The 20105-nt window shown below is 41.8% G+C and overlaps 1 protein-coding gene across 6 annotated transcripts in view; it reads right to left on the bottom strand.

The window, feature by feature from the left end:
• Positions 1 to 20105, bottom strand: part of L1CAM (L1 cell adhesion molecule) — a 671411-nt gene that overhangs the window by 342697 nt on the left and 308609 nt on the right. For all 6 annotated transcript variants that reach the window (XM_077478852.1, XM_077478851.1, XM_077478850.1 and 3 more), the window contains one exon: positions 19069 to 19253. In XM_077478852.1, coding sequence (XP_077334978.1) covers positions 19069 to 19253 — 185 coding nt within the window. The remainder of the gene's footprint in view (positions 1 to 19068; positions 19254 to 20105) is intronic.

The raw sequence follows: 20105 nt of genomic DNA on the forward strand, positions 1-20105 counted from the left end.
TTTTTATCATGACTGCAACATTAAGGCGGATACATTGGACAATTTTGACACATTTTTGGGACCATTGGCAATACAGCGATCAATGCTAAAAAAAATCCATTGATTACTGTAAAAATGTCACTGGCCGTGAAGGGGTTAACCCCTACAGTGCCACCTAGGGGTTAAGTGTGTCCTAGGAAGTGATTCTAACTGTGGGGGGAGGGGCTGTGTGTGGCACATCACTGATCAGTGCTCCCGATTACACGGAGAGCTGATCAGTGACAGTGTCACTAGACAGAACAGGGAGATGCTTGTTTACATTAGCATCTCCCCATTCTTCCTCACCATGAGATGATCGCAGGTATCCCGCGGACATCGGATCCGCAGGACCCATGACCACAGTCACAGAGCTCCCAGCGCTGCGCGCGCACCCACAAGCGGCCTCTTAAAGGGCAACATACAAGTACGTTAATCTGCCTGTACATGCCCTTCTGCCTCAGTATTTCTGTGTGAGGCAGTCGGGAAGTGGTTAAGCAGCATAGGTCACTGTAAAAATTGAATTCTGTCATGAGGATGGGAACTGATACATTCAGAGTGGAAAGAGTGTGTTGTCTCGAGTATGCAGTACATGTCAGTGCATTACTGCATGTTCAACGCAGTATATATCTGTGTGTTTCTGGAAGTTTTTTTGATGCAGTATGTATCAGTGTAATATTGTAGGTTCAAAGCAGTACCGTATATATCATTGTGTTACTGTACGTTTAATACAGTATATATCAGTGCATTACTGCACGTTTAACACAGTATATATTTGTATGTTACTGGATGTTTAACACAGTATACATCAGTGTGTTACTGCATGTTTAATGAAATCTATATCACTGCATTACTGCACGTTTAACACAGTATATATCAGTGGTTTACTGTATGTTTAACACAATAAATATCCCTGCATTACTGCACGTTTAGCGCAATGTATTTGAGTGCCTTACTGTACGTTTAATGCAGTATATATCCATATGCTACTGGACATTTACCACAGTATATTTCAGTGCTTTACTGTATGTTTAATGCAGTATATATCAGTGCATTACTGCTCGTTTAACGCAATATATATTTACATGCGTTACTATGCATTTAACACAGTATATATCCCTGTGTTACTGAACAATTAACTCATTATATATTTGTGCATTACTGTACGTTTAATGCTGTGTATATCCGTGCATTACTGCACGTTTAACGCTGTATGTATCTGTGCATTACTGCACGTGTAACGCAGTATATATCATTGCATTTCTGTACGTTTAATGTAGTATATATCAGTACCTTAATGTACGTTTAACACAGTATATTTCTGTGCATTACTGCATGTTTAATGCAGTTTATATCATTGTGTTACTGTACATTTAACACAGTATATGCCCTGCATTACTGTGCGTTTAACGCAGTTTACATCAGTGCATTAATGGACGTTTAACGCAGTATAGATCAGTGCATTACTGCATGTTTAACGCAGTATATAGTATCTCACAAAAGTGAGTACACCCCTCACATTTTTGTAAATATATCCCCTCACTGAAGCTCCCCAGTGCCGGCACCACTCATGTAGCCCCAGGCCATGACACTCCCACCATTCTTAACTGTAGGCAAGACACACTTCGCTTTGCACGCCTTACCTGGTTGCTGACACACACATGCTTGACATTATCTGAACCCAAAAAAATGATCTTGGTCTCATCAGACCACAGGACATGGTTCCAGTAATTCATGTCCTTAGTCTGCTTGTCTTCAGCAAACTGTTTGCAGGCTTTCTTGTGCATCATCTTTAGAAGAGTCTTCTTTTTTGGATGACAGCCATGCAGACTAATTTGATGCAGTGTGCAGCGCATGGTCTGAGCACTGACAGTCTGACCCTTCAAGCCCTGCAGCAATGCTGGCAGCTCTCATACGTGTATTTCCCAAAGACGACCTCTGTATATGGCGCTGAGCATGTGCACTCAACTTCTTTGGTTGACCATGACGAGGCCTGCTCTGAGTGTACCTGTCCTGTTAAACTGCTGTATGGTCTTGGTCACCGTGCTGCAGCTCAGTTTTAGAGTCATGACAATCTTCTTATAGCCTAGGCCGTCTTTATGTAGAGCAACAATTCTTTTTTTTGATCTTCAGAAAGTTCTTTGTCATGAGGTGCCATGAACTTCCAGTGTCCAATATGAGAGAGTGAGAGCAATAAAATCTAATTTAACACACCTGCTCCCCATTCACACCTGAGACCTTGTAACACCAACGAGTCCCATGACAACAGGGAGAAAAAATGGCTAAGTAGGCCCAATTCCGACATTTTCACTTCGAGGTGTACTCACTTTTGTTACCAGCGGTTTAGACATTAATGGTTGTGTGCTGAATTATTATTTTTAGGGGACAGCAAATTTACACTGTTATACAAGTTGTACACTCATTACTTTAAACTGTAGCAAAGTGTAATTTATTCAGTGAAAAGATGTAATAAAACATTTACTCATTTTTGTGAGATACTGTATATCTGTGCATTTAGCACAGTATATGTTCAGCATTACTGGACATTTACCACAGTCAATTTAATTTTGGTTTAATGTACGTTCAATGCAGTATATAATTCCATGGATTACTGTGCGTTTAACACAGTATATATCCATGCGTTACTGCACATTTAACTCAGTATATCTTTGGGTGTTACTGTACATTTAATGTAATATATATCCATGTGTTACTGCATGTTTAACTACTTTCTGACCACCGGCTGTCAAATGACGGCTAGGCAGCGGACCTATTGTGGCGGGAGGGCGTCATATGATGTCCTCAGATTTAAACAGGTAATGTGCGCGATCGTGCGCACGCAACCCTGTTTCTTCGGTGGTGGCGTGTCACGGAGGCACTGCTCGCCACCGAAGGGGGTGAACAGCCATTGCGCATGGCTGTTTACCACGTGATCACAGATGGTCACACCCCCACTGTGCATGGCGCAGCGCGCGATCGCGCTGCGCATCTATGGCGGCGTGTTCCCCGGGAACACTGCTCATCACCGACGCTGGTAAACAGCCATTGGCCAGCTGTTTACCCACGTGATCGGCTGTGATCGTTTCACAGCCGATCACTAAAATGTAAATAAACCACGGTAACGAGATGTTACCGGGTTCTCCGCCTCACACACCGATCGTGTGTGAGGAGATTGCGGTAACATCTCGTTACCGCTTACAGTACACACCAATCACACTGATTGTCCCCCCCAATAAAGAGGACCTGTCACCACCCCTCATAGTACATGTCCTGTCACAGTCCATCAGAGTACCCGGGTACCTGTCACAGTCCATCAGAGTACTTGAATACCTGACACAGTCCATCAGAGTGCCTGAGTACCTATCACCGCCCTTCAGAGTACCCAAATACCAGTCACCAGGCCATCAGAATACCTGAGCACCTGTCACCAGTCCATCAGAGTACCAGAGTACCTATCTGCAGCCCATCAGAGTACCCGAGTACCTATTTGCAGCCCATGCCTCATAGAATATACGTTAGGGTGTTTGCTTTCCAAAATGGGGTCATTTTTTGGATAATTCCATTGTTCTTGTGCTCCAGGACCTTCAAAAGTGTGATAGGTAGGAATGAAATGAGATGTGTCATTTATGCTCCTAGAATGCCTGAAGGTACTACTTCAATGTATAGCCTCTCTATGTGACCAGGCTGTGTAAAAGTCCTACACATGTGGTATCGCCATACTCGGGAGGAGTAGCAGAATGTGTTTTGGGGTGTAATTTTTGCTATATACATGCTATGTGTTAGAAATATCTTATAAATTGACAACTTTGTGTAAAAAAAAAAAAAATGCATTTTCATTTTTTTTCACATATTCCAAAAACTTCTGGAAAAAAATGAGCCATTCAAAAGACTCATATTGCCTCACAGATTATACATTGGAGTGTTTGCTTTCCAAAATGGGGTTATTTTATTGGAAATTCCATTGTCCTGGTACTCCAGGGCCTTCAAAATTTTAATAGGTGGCTGTGAAATGAGATGTGTTATTTTTGCTGGTAGAATGTCTGAAGGTATTACTTCAATGTTGGTCTTCTGTATGTGGCCAGGCTGTGTAAAAGTCTCACACATGTGCAATCGCCATACTCGAACAGCAGCAGAATGTATTTTGGGGTGTAATTTGTTGTATGCATATGCTCTATGTGAGAAATAACCTGATAATATGACAATTTTGTAAAAAAATAAAAAAAAAATCTTAATTTTCCAAAGAGTTGTGGGAAAAAATGACAACTTAAAAAAACTCACCATGCTACTTACTTAATACCTTGGAATGTCTACTTTCTAAAAAGGGGTCATTTGGGGGGCATTTGCACTTTTCTGACTTGTTAGTGTCTCAAGAAATGAGATACACCTGATGTACTGAAGGCCTGATCAGATGTGATCAATTTTCAGTGATTGGCACCATAGTTTGTAGACTCTATAACTTTCACAAAGACCAAATAATATACACTAATGTGGGTTATTTTTACCAAAGATATGTAGCACTATAAAATTTGGCCAAAATGTATGAAGAAAAATTACTAATTAGCAAAAATGTATGACAGAAACAAAGAAAGGGGCATTTTTTTCACAAAATGTACATTTTATTTTATTTATAGCACAAAAAATAAAAAAAACCCACTAGTGATTAAATACCACTAAAAGAAAGCTCTATTTGTGTGGAAAAAAGGACGCAAGTTTCATATGGGTACAGTGTTGCATGACTGAGTAATTGTCATTCAAACTGTGAGAGCGCTGAAAGCTGAAAATTGGTCTGGTCAGGAAGGGGGTGTAAGTGCACTGTATTGAGGTGGTTAACGTAATATATTTGAGTTTCTTACTGCACATTTTTTACGCAGTATATATCCGTGCATTACTGGACAATTGCAACAGTATATTTCAGTGCGTTACTGTACATTTAACGCAGTATATATTAGTGCATTACTGCACGTTTAATGCAATAGATATATTTCCATGCATTACTACACGTTTAACGCAGTATATATATGTGTGTGTTTAATGTTGTATATATCAGTTATTTACTGTAAGTTTAACACAGTATATATCCATGTATTACTGCACGTTTAACATACTATACATTGGTGTTACTGCACGCTAAAGTAATATGGATCAGTGCGTTTCTGTACGTTTAATGCAGTATATATCTGTATGTTAATGGATGCTTAACGTTGAATATATTAGTGCATTACTGCATGTTTAACGCAGTATATATCCGTGCATTACTGGACAATTAATGCAGTATATATTAATGCATTTCTGTATGTTTAATGCAGAACATACCGGCACATTACTGCACATTTAATGCAATATATATTTCCATGCATTACTGCTAGTTTAACACAGTATCTATCCATGCGTTACTGCACATTTAATTCGGTATACATTTGTGCCAGTATATGCTCCTTTGTATACACAGAGCTAAAGAAAGTATTTGATACATTTGCCTTCTCTTCCCCAGTAAACCACTACAGATTATTTTGTTAAAGGCCTACATTCTCAGACCTGACCTTTTTACTATTGATATGTTTGAAGAATTTTGGAGGTTTCTCCTAATACCTTTTGCAATATGTCGTTCATTTTGAATTTTTGCATCCTTGATTTCCCTTTTCCATATTCTGTTATATTCTCGGTAACATTTAAATGATGATTGTGTTCCTTCATTTTTTTTATATTTTTTTAAAACCTCTTTTCTTAATATTTATAGCTTTTTTAACTTTGGCTGTGAGACACACATGTTTTATGTTTAGCCTTTTAAACGTATTGCCCATGGGAATATACTTTGCAGTGAGTTTTCACACAGTCTTTTTGAAGAATTTCCATTTCTGTTTTTAGTAATGTGACTGAGCAGAGGTGACTCCATTTTGGATTCATATATCTTAACTTGTATATTCAGACTGTCACAGATCAGCTGCGGAGCTGATCTGTGTCTCACCTTTACTGCAGTGGTTCGGCTGGCATCTGTTGTCCACTGTCAGGTGTTCAGCTCTGTGCACTCTGCAGCTATGGGTGTCGACGCCCTTCACCTGTTGCCTAATATATGTTTCCTTCCTGCTACTTTCTGTCCAGCCCCTTATGTGCTTCTCTATTTAAATCCCGTCCTAACTAGCTACCATTGCTTGAGCAACGTTTGTTTCTGAAGCTCCCCTGTGTAACCTGTTTTACCTGACTTCTCGTGAACTCATCTTCTGTGTACCGACCTGGCTTGTTCTGATTACGTTGTCTGCAGCCCGCCCTGACCTTGGCTCACTACCTGGCTTTCCTTGCTTCATCCATCCATCCTTGTCTAGTGTTTTCTGGTACTTCCCTAGCGAGCAGGGTGAACCCGGGGGTCGTGACCTGGGGTCAGCACGCAGCTAAGTCCAAACCTTCGTGAGAGGTTCCCTGGCGGAACACCGGCTGGCTCTTAGATTCCACACCCTGGGGGATCCCGTGTCACCTGCTCGCCTGTGGGTTCGCTGTAAGTAGTACAGTGACACAGACTCTAGTTAAGTCAACTAATTAATAACAGGTTCTCTATAAAGCACACATATAGGGAAATATAGCTTATGGCAGTTTCTTTCTATATAAAGTTTCTTGTGGTAAGAGATGTTTGGGTTCTTTCCTGTGCAATGAGACATGGAACATGAAATGGGGAACCAGGACCCATGACTATGAGTAATGAAAGCAGATGGCATAATTAATGATATGTAATGATGTGAAATGTACACTTCTGTATTAACCATGCCGATGTTCTATGTAATGATTGGTACTCCTCAGTACTGAGGGTCTTGTGAATGTGGTAATTGCCATGATTATACCTAGTGGGTCTTGTCAGGTATATAGAAATACTGTTTACTCCACTTCAGTTTGGAGGGACCGCTGGGATTTTTGAATTTAGATAAGGCTCATCTGGGGTAAGGTTTTTCTTGCCTCAGCTCTGTTAAAACCTTAATCCTTTGAAAAAAAAAAAAGAGAGACGTGCGAGATGGGCCATGATGTTAAGAAGTGGCTTTTGGGAAGCACCTGGCTTTAGGTAAGCCTTTTAAGAAGTTTAAAATGTAGTGTGGTTTTTGGGAAGTCCATGGCTTTAGGTAAGCCTTTTAAGACGTCCTTTGGTCGGAAGATTAAAAATGTAATATTACGCTCCTTATGGCAAGGAGAATAAGATGAGGGTTAAAAGGGCAATTACTACCTGGACCCACAAACTTTTGCTCTATCTGGCTTTTCTTGTCTATCACATTGGCATAAAAGTATAAGATATCTGTTGTTCTGTGGTGTGAAACACGGCTGCGAGGAAAGGCAATCCTGTTTCATTGTGTTATATGATGTCCCAAAAGGGGAAAATTTAATTACAGTGAAGTAAATTTCCCTTGTTGTGTTCAGGTATCATGGAAGGAGTACTGTTATATGCATGTTCATATAAGTTTGCTAAGGTTTTCTTTGAAGGCAATGGTATAGTATATGAATAATAGGACTTCTCCCCTTTGCTAGTATGTTGGATATAGAGCTTTAGAATGATAAGTGCTTGATTCCGCTTTTTTGTTCATGTTTAAAATGCGTTTTTGTAACTCTTAGAATGGTATCGGAGGGGTATTTTGAAGTTTGTGGAAGAAATGTGTTTAGATTGGAGGGGGTTGTTGTAAGGTAAGGGAATATTTGATGTGATGAGATAAGTAAGCAAGTAGTTTAAGATGTGTTTTTTAATAAAAACATCCTACATTGTAGAAGGTAAAGCAAATGAAGGTAAGGGAGATTTGAGTTATTTATTAAAATAAGGTTTGCATTTTGCAAGGTTTTTCAATGCATTGTTCTTTTTAGACAAGCCAATTTCAAAGCTGTTTTCGAACTGACACATAGAGAAAGAAAAAAAAAAAAAAGAAGGAAAAGAGTGCTTTTAAAAAAAACGGGGAAGTGACAGTCTGAGCTGTTTGAGATTTAACGGGGACGTGAATGTTGAGACAGGATTATCGGCATGGCACACCGAGCTTGAAGGATTGATTCTTTCATTATTTGCTGTAGCAAGTGCGAGAGATATTCGTGGTCATGTATTTATTGACTATAAAGTATCTTTGAGGAAATTACCTTAAAGGAGAGCCGAGATAGGAGGTTTTGGGCAGTTAAGGAAATTAACACAGAAAGGGTTTTGTTTAAAAAAAGGATTTTAAAGTGTCACAGCTAGTTTAATTTGGATTATCAGATAAAAGGTGTTGTTAAAATAAGGATTTTTGTGTAGACTTACCCTGTTACCCTGTTTGTTAATTGATTGTTTGTTGTTGTTTGCCAAAGTTATAATGAGGCGGTACAGGTGGGTCGGTAGAATTTGCAGATCACTATTCAGTAACAGGCACAGGAAAAGGTTCAACCAAGGGTAAAAAGAGAGAGAGCTGGTGGGGAGGCTAGAACCCTTGTTGAAAGCACCCCACCTCGTGCAATGAGCAGCCCCTGATGCTGGGATCTCATGAGACTTTGCGGGATTATGGTACCAGAGATTCCCAGAAACACTGAGATGTCAGTTTTTTGTGCAGTGATAAAATTGTCGCTGCTTGGTACACTTAAAGGGTGACATGGTTACTGTTTTGGGGGTTCTGAATGAGGTAGAGGGAGGTTATGAATCCTCTTCCTTCCCCCTTGGATTCCCCCAGATTCCCTCTTCGCTCCCTAATTCTCCACCTCTGAGCTGTTGAGTTTGAGGATGTGAGTTCTGACACGGATCGCCAGTGAAGCAATGGGGTTGCAGCTTTATAGACTGACCGTTTCTGTGTCGATCAGTGAGGATTTTCAGTGTGCGGAGATCATCAGAGGGAGAACATGTTTAAACACTTCTCCCGCAATTGTCTCTGTTTCATAGACTGTCTGTGGACTGTGATCAGTGGCAATCCTTGGGATCGCTGCTGGTTGCAGTTTCATAAGACAGACACCTAGGTAGAGGAAAGTTGTTGTTAATAGAGAGAAACGCTTAATTTTATGTGTATGTGAATTTTTGTCTTGGAATTTCAATTTAGAGTATACATTGTTTTTGTCTTCTGAATGCAGATGAATTGTTGGGTAGATGATATATGTCCTATAATCCTGCCAAGACAGAGCGTTGCTAAAGTGTAGTAATATGACTGAGCAGAGGTGACTCCATTTTGGATTCATATATCTTAACTTGTATATTCAGACTCTAGTTAAAAGTCAACTAGTTAATAACAGAGGCAGCATTTTGGGGTAGAGAATTCATGTTTGTACATTTGAATGATCACAGAATTGAACCAAAGGTTTTGGGAAATGTTGAGGAGAATGAGAGATGTGGACATTTCCTTTTTCCTTCCTTTTTTGCAAATTTAATGGCCATTCAGAAGCCCTCCAAGAGACTTTTCTTTTTGAGCTTTTCTTTAAGACTATTTTTATTTGGCCTAAAGGCTGTCATGCCCCTCCCATTTGTTTTCATGGACTGTCACGACCCTTCCTCCCTATTGCATTCCATGGACAATTGCTATGCAGCTGAGCTTACGTGTTTGTTGTTTTCTATTTTTGCATGTTTAGAAGGTGGTCCGGTAAGGGTTGGGGCATGTTAGGATTGTTGTTGTAGTGTGCCCGGGACGTGCTTGACCACTTCAGTGTGTATTCTGTTTGAAGGGATGCTGGCATAGGCACTATATTATATATGTATTGGTTCACATGGTGACATCTACCATCCTGTGTGTTCTGGGGGGGCTTAAGGTTATATGTGACCCACCCGATAACACCACTAATAACACACTACATAGAGGGGATGTGTATTCAAGGTCTGAGGGAACGCCACAGGGTTAGACACCTTAGATCGTAACCTACATCACAGTATGTATGCCTTCATGCATACCTCTGACCCCCATACTGAGATGGCTAGGCTACTCTCACAGCTTCTCCTGGCAGGATTCTCTGAAGGTGCTCAACGGGTCCTTAAACAGACAGCCACTGGCCTTAGGTGACAGCACGTACATCTCTTGTAGAAGAACACGCCATCCATGGATTCTGAATGATTCCAGGGGATGGTGTTACTTGGCTTCATTGGTTCAGATAATGGGAGGTCTCAGGGACAGTGGGGACCGTTACTTGCTCAGTGCTAGTGTTCATACTAATTGCCCCCCAAACACCATTATGCCGGGTCATTGTTTTTGGAAAAGGACATGACCTGGGCATGGTTCCCCTCGGGAACCTAAGGGGGTATTGACATGATGAAAAGGATAAATAAATTGTTTGGGAGCCCCCTGGGTAACATGGGATGGGTTGGTTTCAACTGAGTATTTTCCTGGATCAGGGATATTACTGTGTGTATTCTATTGACTTTGTTCCTGCCATTATTTCTGTGTATCTACTTAGAGTTTGTTATGTGTGTGTCACAATGCAGAGAGGTCAGTCACCTTCGTCACTTCCATGACCTTTGTGTCTAAAAGAGGGGATTGTAGTAATATGACTGAGGAGAGGTGACTCCATTTTGGATTCATATATCTTAACTTGTATATTCAGACTCTAGTTAAAAGTCAACTAGTTAATAACAGGTTCTCTATAAAGCACACATATAGGACAATATAGCTTATGGCAGCATCTTTCTATATAAAGTTTCTTGTGGTAAGAGATGCCTGGGCCCTTTCCTGTGTAATGAGACATGGGACATGAAACGGGGAACCAGGATCCATGACTATGAGTCATGAAAGCAGATGGCATAATTAATGATATGTAATGATGTGAAATGTACACCTCTGTATTAACCACGCCCATGTTCTATGCAATGATTAACTAACAATAATGTATATAAGTTGTTTACCCGCCCAGAATTAAATGATATAGCTTTGCACATCGACTTTAACTCATCTCTTCTTGTGTTCAGAAAGAAGCTATCTCCTCAGTACTGAGGCTTTTATTTTTTTGGCTCCCAAAGTCACCTCAACCCCGCCCCCCCCTAAAATGTTTACAATGGTCCATCGGAGGGGGAAGGAATATGATATAGGTGGACCTTAAAGTTTTGTCTTGAAATACTCCTTTAAAAAAATGTTATACTGATGTCGGCCAAGAATGTTTTTTTGTTTAATCTGCTTGCGATGTTATGTGCAAAAGTACTTTTTTGTCTGTTTTGACGCCACAGTTCCCTTCAATGCCACAGGAATGGCAGACTGTAGCCTCCCATTCTGCCAACCGTTGGGACTTTCCCAACTGTGGAGAGGCTATGGATGGAAAGAATGTCCACATCGTGTCTCCACCCCATTTGGGGTCTTACTATTATAACTATAAGGTGTTTAACCAATAGGCGTCCGCACTATAGCTGAAAGACGGCTACAGCATGGACTCCAATTGCCGGGAGGACATCCTCCTGTTTTTTTTGTTTTTTAGCTAATACATTACAAAGTTTTGCAATACAGTCAAAATAATATTGAGCTGTTCAGACCAATATATTATACATACCAATACCTACTTGTTACCTCATGCCACCCCCCCCCCCCCGTCCCCCCACAATGTTTGACAAACACCCATTTGGTACCTCAGTTAATTTTTCTCCACTCTTCCCACTTCCCCCACATTATCCCCCCCAAAGTCGACAGTGAGGGGAGAAGGGGAGCCAACCAGAGGTAAAAAAAGAAAAGAAAAAAGAAAAGCAAAAGAAGGAAAAGGCAAAAAACACAAAGGAACGGGACAAAAGAGAAAAAAAAAAAAAGAAGAAAAGGGAAAAGAACAAAAAAAAGAAAAAACAGGAAAAACTCAGAACTAAGGGAGCTCGTGCAGTCATTATGGTCAGGTCTGACGTTTCATTTATTGTTTAGGGGGAGATCCCCACTCTTTCCATACAAGGACCCCACAATCTTGTGAACTTGCTGAGGTTTCCTTGCTTTATAAAGAAGACTCTCTCGTTTCCTACTATTAGATTTACCCCCGTCATCCACATCTCGAATGACGGGGTAAACGCTCTTGCCAATATTGTGCTATCAACTTCCTTGCAAGAAATAGGCACCTTAGAACTGGTTTTAAAAAAAATTTTTTGAGATGCTACAACATTCGAGAAGGCCTAGAAGGCAAATCCTAACCATTATATCCATGGCAATCTCAAAAGTTTTATTTATCTCATCCGTTATACTCCTCCAATATCTAAAAAGCTTTGGGCACCTCCAAAACATATGGATAAAATTACCCGTTGAACCGTATCTAAGACACTGGTCATTGGCTCGCAATCCCATCTTAAACATTTTCTTGGGAGTATAATATACACGGTAAAGAAAGTAAAGGTGTGGTACTCTATGGAAGAGATTGAAACAAGTGTGTTCTGTTTAAGAATCAAATCCCATTCCGCATTTAACAGTGGCCCAACTTTCTGCTCCCAACTTGCCCTATTCTTAATTGGACTACCCATGATCCAATACTACTTCTCCAAGTCTGGAATACAAGCTAGATATTACTCCCTTGGCTGATACCAGGGACATTATTTGTATAAGAATTGGAATTCGGGTCCACTGGGCCCTCTGGGATCCAAATTGCGTCTGGACTGCATGTCTGACCTGCAGATATTTGTAGAATGAGCCATTTGATAAATTAAATTCTTGTTTCAAGTCAGAAAATGATTTCATGACGTTGCCTTCAAATAACTGACTTACTCCAGTAATCCCTTGGGACGCCCATTCCCTAGATCTTTAAACTTTAGATAGTTCAACCAGATTCTTATTGTCCCGCGGGGGGGCAACTCTGATACCCCCTGATATCCCAACAGGGCTCTCATTGTTTGCCATAATTTGACAATTAAATTTATCGTGGGACAACGTACAGCAAATGAATTTGCCTCCAAGGCCTCGACTAGGGTGTTGTGTGGGCAGCCTGCCAACATCAACGTTTCACTAGGACAACCTCCCTTCGGGGCCCCTCCCCCTAATATATGCTGTATTTGGGAGGCCAAAAACTACAGTCTATAGTGAGGAATCGCCAACCCCCCATCCTCCAACGGGAGCTGCAATGCCTGCAAACGAATCCTAGACTGACCTTTTTTCCACATTAAGTCTCTAAATAGAGATTCTACCTTCCTAAACCACTTAAGGCCTACCCATAACGGTGCGTTATGAAGAAAGTATAAAATCTGGGGTAACCAAATCATTTTTATAACGCTGCGGCATCCCGCCACCGAGAGGGGAAGATGACTCCACACATCTGCCTTGTGTTTCATCTTTAACAGCAAAGGGGTTACGTTGTTGTCAAGGTACAGGGTTACATCCCTAGCTATCCAAACCCCCAGGTATTTCAGTTTTTCTACCACCTTTAGGTTTGGTATATCATTTGGAACGCGATCAGCCTGTATATCTATCGGGAGCAAAGCTGATTTATCCCAATTGACAACCAAGCCAGAAATATGGCCACACCCCTCTACTGTGTCTATCACCTCTTTTAGTGTATTTTGAACATCGCCAAGAAAGAACAAGACATTGTCGGCAAACAGCGATATCTTGTCCTCTTCCAGTCCTCTCCTAAAGCCCAGTATGTTCGAGTTGGCTCTGATGGCGATAGCCAAAGGCTCGATTGCGAGAGCAAAGAGTGACGGAGACAGGGGACAACCCTGTCTCGTACCCCGCTCCAAGTGGAACACATCCGAGTGGTCGTTGTTAATTCAGATTTTTGCTCTTGGGTTAGCAAGGAGTAATTTTACCCAGTTGGTAAAGTGGGGCCCAAATCCGAACTTTACAAGCACTTTGAACAGGTATTCCTATTCAAGGCGATCAAATGCCTTGGCTGCATCCAGTGCCAAAATGGCTCTGGAGCTGCCACCATCTGCTGGGATCTGAAAATTCAAATAAGTTTGCCTTATGTTTATGCTAGTTGATCTAGCCGGGATAAATCCCGACTGGTCAGGATGAAGATTTTTACATCCGTACATAATGACAAAATTGGACGATATGAAGAGGGGTCATTAGGATCTTTTCCCTCTTTAGGAATAACAACTATATTGGCTTCTGTCATTGAATATGGCAGAAACCCTGCAGAAACAGCCTGGCGCAGTGTATTCAGTAGCACTGGAAGCAAAACCTCGCCATATCTTTTGTATGCTTCACTTGGAAGCCCATCTGGGCCTGGGGACTTCAAGTTTGGCATCTCAGCTACTGCCTCACGCAGTTCTTCTAAGGTAATTGGGGTCTCCATAGTAGCCTGATCATCTAATGGCAAAGTTGGAGTTTTTATATTTTTAAGGAAGGCCTCCGTTTCCCTCCTCTCACATCCCTACGGAGAGCTATAAAGTGACCCGTAATATTGCCTAAATGTATTTATTATAGTTTAGGGTCCTGACCACCAGTAACATCGAGGGAGGATTATTTGCTCTGACTAATAAAGACAACATTCGGCCCACTTTTTCGCCTTCCCCAAAACTAGATTGCCGTTTAAATATTTGCTTATTACTTTTTTCTCATAATAAGCATTTTATAAATGTTCTGTTTTTCTAGCCACCCTTCCTTTGTAGCCTGAGTGGGGTTGGTGATGTACTGTTGTTCTGACACCATTGCTTCCCTCCTAGCTTCGCCTTCCCTGTCCCTCATTTTGCCTTTAGATCTCGCTATTTGTTGTATAAGAAGTCCCCGCAAAAATGCTTTTAAGGAGCCCCAAACCACTCCACCCGGTGCAGTGCCTACATTAGTATTAATAAACTCTTGCAGTCTGATCTTCAAATCCTCAGTATTATCGATTATTTCCAGCAAGCTGGATCAATTCTCCATTCTCTCGCATGAGCCTTTTCCCCCAACAACTGTCACCATCAAGGGGGAGTGATCTGATATCCCCCATGTTCCATATTCTATTTTACTTATCAGGGCCAGGGCTTTGGGATTTACTAGGGCCATGCCGAGTCTAGACAAAGTCAAAAAAGAACTTGAAAAGCAAAAATACTGACTCTCCAGTGGATGCTTTATGCCCCATACGTCGCATAGCCCCACCTCCTGTATAAACTGAGCTAATCTACCCTGTTCTCCAGGCACCGGGCAATTTACTAATGGGAGTCTATCCATGGACCTATCCAAAACTTTGTTAAGGTCGCCTACCGCTATCACTGGGACTCCAGCTTTATCAGTCATGAATGCTATTAATTCATAAAGGGTCTCCAATTTAAATGGGGGTGGAATATAGATGTTTGCTATCACAAATGGGTTGTTCTCAATAGCAAAATGCAGGAAGATATAGCGACCCATCTTGTCTATGCGTGTCTCGTAGCAAGCAAATGACACTTGTCTATCAAAGTACTCACCCCTCTTGAGTATGATGAGTATACAGAGTAGTATTGGGACTAAAATCTCCAGCCGCAGAGCAACGGGAACGTCTCATCAGTCAAGTGAGTCTCCTGAAGGCATACTAGTCCAGGCCCCTTGTCCTACAAAGCTGACATTACCAAAGCCCTCTTGGCCGGAGAGCCCAGACCCTGCACATTCCATGACACTATACTTATTATTTTAGCCTGCATCCCATCTTCATGAGGCCGTATTTCATCATTGGCTAATGTAATAGCAGAAAAAGAATAGAGGAGGGGGAAAACAAACAATTTGAATACAAAATAAGAACACCCTCCAACTAATGTGCTGATAGTGAAATTTTACCAACTATCCCCATCTTCAATAGTATACATCCATCCCTGTTTTGGTGCGTGTCCCCTTCCATGTGCTTTCCCCTTGTAGCTGCCTCCCATATAGTGACTATTTGATTGTGTACTCATGGATGTCAACACACACTTGTCTCCCCCATCCAACCCTCCCACTCTCCCCCTTTGCCCATCAGAGCTACCCCCTAGGGGTTCCCCTGTGACCTTCTTGAATTCCTTACACCACTTCCTTAAAATAATCTTTTTAAGTGTATATAATATTGGTATATTTTGCATCAAAGATAGGGGGCTGAGCTGCCCCCTAACAGTCCTACCCATCAACATTTTAAACTCACCCGGTGCAATCTCACCCCCCCCCCCTTCCCCTCCTATAATAAAGAAAAGGGGGGGGGGGGAAACGTGCATCAAAATGGAGGGGAAAAAAAGCATATACTTAGGACACATTGTTTCCTATTCTCACACACCCCCATCCCCTCCTATCTATGACCCCCTCCAGGTCTAACTAATTTCCTGCTAATGTCTATCTATGTAAGACAGATTTTAAAAGTTCTTTTTGTTTTCCTCGCGCTATGTAGCTGCCTCCCTCGGAGTATTGAAAAAAAAGGTTCCCCCAGCTGCCGTCACTCGCAAGCGAGCTGGGTATATAAAAGGACATATTTAATTTTATACTTGATCATGTCTCACTTGATTGGAGTGAATTCCGCTCTATGTCTCTGAAGATCGTGTGAGAAATCAGGGTAGAAGGAGATCCTGGCCCCCTCGAATCTAATGTTGCCCATTTCCCTAGCTTTATGCAGCAGGAGCACCTTATCATTATAGTTAAGAATTCTCATCAGTATCGGCCTGGGGCGTTTGCCCCTATGTTGAATTCTTGAGGGGGACCAATGTGCTCGCTCTATCAAAAACATGGAGCTAAAAGAAGTTTCTCCAAATGTATCTCTAAGCCACCCCTCTAGCAAAGATATCAAGTTAGGGCCCTCACTATGCTCCGGAAGGCCTATAATTCTTATATTCTTCTTTTTGATTCCTGTTTTCCATCTCATCTAGCTTGTCGGCTTGGTTCTTTATTGTATCATTTAGCCATTTAATGTCATGCCTCATGGGATTCATTTCATCCTCCACAAGGCTTACACGTTCTTCAAGATCAGAGGTCCTGTGGACGGTTTTACACAGTTCTTGTCTCAGATAATAACTCCTCCTTGATACAACTTAGTTGGCCATCAAGAGTAGAAATAAACTCCTTACACTCCTTGATTGTGTTTAATATCTCTCGTAGAGTAGGCTCAGCTTCTAATGCTACAGTTGCCGGGCAGCAGGAGGTTGCGGATGCTGGTGCATCAGTTGCAACTACATTTGAGGTGGCATTTAAGGATTTACCTCCCCCCGAACCCTTAGTGCTGGCAGTCTTATTGGTAGTAGGGGTTGAGGGATTGGATAAGCTAAACCAGGTGCCCCCCTGGATCCTTCTGTCTACCGCAGGGTTTTTATGGTCTTTAATCGGAACTTCTGGTTGCTGGGAGCTCCGTTTGCTAGGTGAAACCGGTGCAGAATGGGCAAATCGCTCTATTTTCGTAGCTACGGCCGATGCCATCTGCATACTTTTATCCTTCACAGAGAGTTATCGGCTGCCTTTCCTGGGGTAAGTGCTCCTCTTGTGGTCTTTTCCTTGACATGGCTAATTTGCTCAACAGCTTGGCTATTACTCAAGAAGCACCCCCACCCCCATGGAGAAAAAAAAAAAAGAAGCCAGACAGTCCAAGTCCAGCTCAACCTGCTAAAATCGCAGCTCAGTCATTCCCCCAGCATTAGGAGATATAGGTTGTAATTGAGCAGAAAGACAAAGCCTGCATGTATAACTAAGCATATAAAGGCAAGGGTCAAAGTAAATGCACTCTCAGCAGCGCTTGTTTGCTAGTTCAGATCAATTCTATATATTATTAAGTTAATTAGAACAGGGCAGCAAATTTAATCAATATAAAGTCGGGACCTCACCGCAAATCCAAAGGGGGGGTCTCTCTGGATTGTCTGTAACACAACATGAGCCTGGAGCACCAACCGGCAGGTCTCATAGCCAAAGTTTTTACCTCTGCGGTGTGGAGTGACATCAGCATAAGGGGATCCCGAGACCTTCTATCTTGGCAGTAGCAGCGGTGTTCTGGCAATGCAGATGCCATTCAAGATCTCGCAAGATCCTCTGCAAGATTCTCAGACCCTTCTCCACCAATAGCTTGCCAGCGTTAACGGGGCCACGCTCCAGCCCGACAGATACCGGAGCCCCAAAATCGGTGAATGCCGAGCAGGTAAGCGGTGTCCGCACAAGCAAGGAGGCCACCCAAAAATGAGGTAGAGGGGGCCATAAGCCAATATCAGGGAGCCCAGGGAGTAGAGGGTCAGAGTGGCAGGCTCAAGCTAGGCAGGGTGGGGAGGGGGAGAGCTGCACCATGCTCTCACTCCTCACTCATGCTCACTCCCATTGTCGTTTACAGCGCGATCAGAGCTGCCAATGAGAGATGATCTCAAGTGTAAACATATGAGATCATCTCTCATTGCCGGCTCTCTCTCCTCACACAGAGACCACATGTGAGGAGAGAGAGGATCTGTGCTGCATCTGTGAGTGCCAATGGTTTTGTGCAAGTACATTTTATAAGTGAAAACACACATCAGTGCCCATACAGTGCCACAGTGCTCATCACTGTTAGTGTCACAGTGTCATCTGTCATCAGTGCCATCTCAGTGCCATCTGTCACATCAGTGCCACCTGTCCGTGTCACCTGCCACATCAGTGTAACCTGTCAGTGCCACCTGCCACATCAGTGCCATCTGTCAATCTGCCAGTGTCACGTTTCATCAGTGCCACATATCAGTGCCATTTGTGATCACTAAGAATGTCACAAAGATTATTTTCAGCTGAGGAGGCATACAATATTCTTGCGGCCGAGGAGAGCAATGGGGAGCTCTCTGCGTCAAATTCCTCATATTAGGATTGTGAGTCTGACATGGACTACAAGCCTGTCCCAAGCAGTGGAACACTGACAGCCTCAGATGAGGATCAGAGTCTGCCCGCCAGACAAAGGCGTACTTGTGAGGAGGTAGTGCCATCCACCAGCACCGCAGTACCTTGGTAAAAAGCGCCACCCTCATCATCCCATGCTCTGCACCTAGGTACGTAAAAATTACCAATGGCAACATGTTAACATCATCTTACCTTACCTTTAAAAGAATATATAATAACCTTCAATATATGTTAAAAACTGTTACATTTGTCCAAAAAGGTTAAACAACAACAGAAGTACTGATATCTCACCAACAATTTAAGCCAAGATGTGTACTTAAAAAGCCTCTCTACATAAACACTTTGCGGTAATCTCCTTGTGTGTGCGCCTTTTTTTCCCCAATATCTTAACATTTTACATTTTATTAACTGTAATATCAGATCTATAATTTATTTAGTAACATAACTTGAGACTTACACTCCACTGTAACAATGTATTTGTGTCGGACTTCCCCTTCTGAGTTTTTGGCAATACACTCATACTCTCCATCATCATCTTCATTCACATTTTCAATACGAAGGATCTTCTTATATTCATCAAAACGACGGTGACTAGGGTCCATATTACCAGTGAGAGGTAGCCATTCAATGTCTGGAGTGGGGCTATCCAGAAAACAGATAAGAATAAAAATGTAATTTTAAAGAATAAAATAAATACAGCTATACACTGTGTTTACATGTACAGTATGACTATGCTCTCAATCATCACAAAGTATATAGGCTGGTGCCCATGAGTTTTTCAATGGCTTTATCACTTCCAGCAGCATGATTCACTGATATTTTGAAACATCATTTTATTACATGTTGTTCGTACCAGTAGATCCACTATTTATTCATCAGGCTGTTCAGCAAAAATGGCATTTACTCTTACACAAAGTCTCAGTTCCAACTGCTAAATTATCAGAGCAGTTATTAATTAATCTTCAGCAGTAGTAGAGTGCTATACCATATTAGTCATCGATTAATGCATAAAGTTTGAAGTTTAAGTGATACCTTTAAAAAAAAAAATTAAAAAAAAGCAACAATCACCAGTGCACTGCTAGTTCACTATATCAATAAAGTGTTGCTGCTAACACTTGTGGTCAGACATTATTCAGTGAATTACATAAACAAAAGGTTGGGTTAGGAGGTTAGGGGTTATGCAATGTAAAAAAGAAAGGCATCAGCAAACGCTGATACAATATAATCTTGTTTGTTCAATATGTTTCAGGACCTGGATCACCTCGTGTTGCGTTTTAACCAGCCAAGAAGAACGTACCTGATCTCCAAAAGAAGAAAGCCTGAGTATGAGTTGTCAATGGAGATCACAAACTCACAGTAACCAAAGTTGAAGCGGAGTACCGCCGGAAAAAAACTAAAATTAACTCAGCAGCTACAAATGCTGCTGACTTTTAAAATAAGGACACGTACCTGTCCAGGGTGCACACGATGTCCTCACCCTAAGCCGACCTGTCC

Source organism: Lithobates pipiens, unplaced genomic scaffold, assembly GCF_037356315.1.
Source record: "Lithobates pipiens isolate NorthernLeopardFrog02 unplaced genomic scaffold, aLitPip1_a1.2 Scaffold_1, whole genome shotgun sequence".
Classification (NCBI taxonomy): Eukaryota; Metazoa; Chordata; class Amphibia; order Anura; family Ranidae; genus Lithobates; species Lithobates pipiens.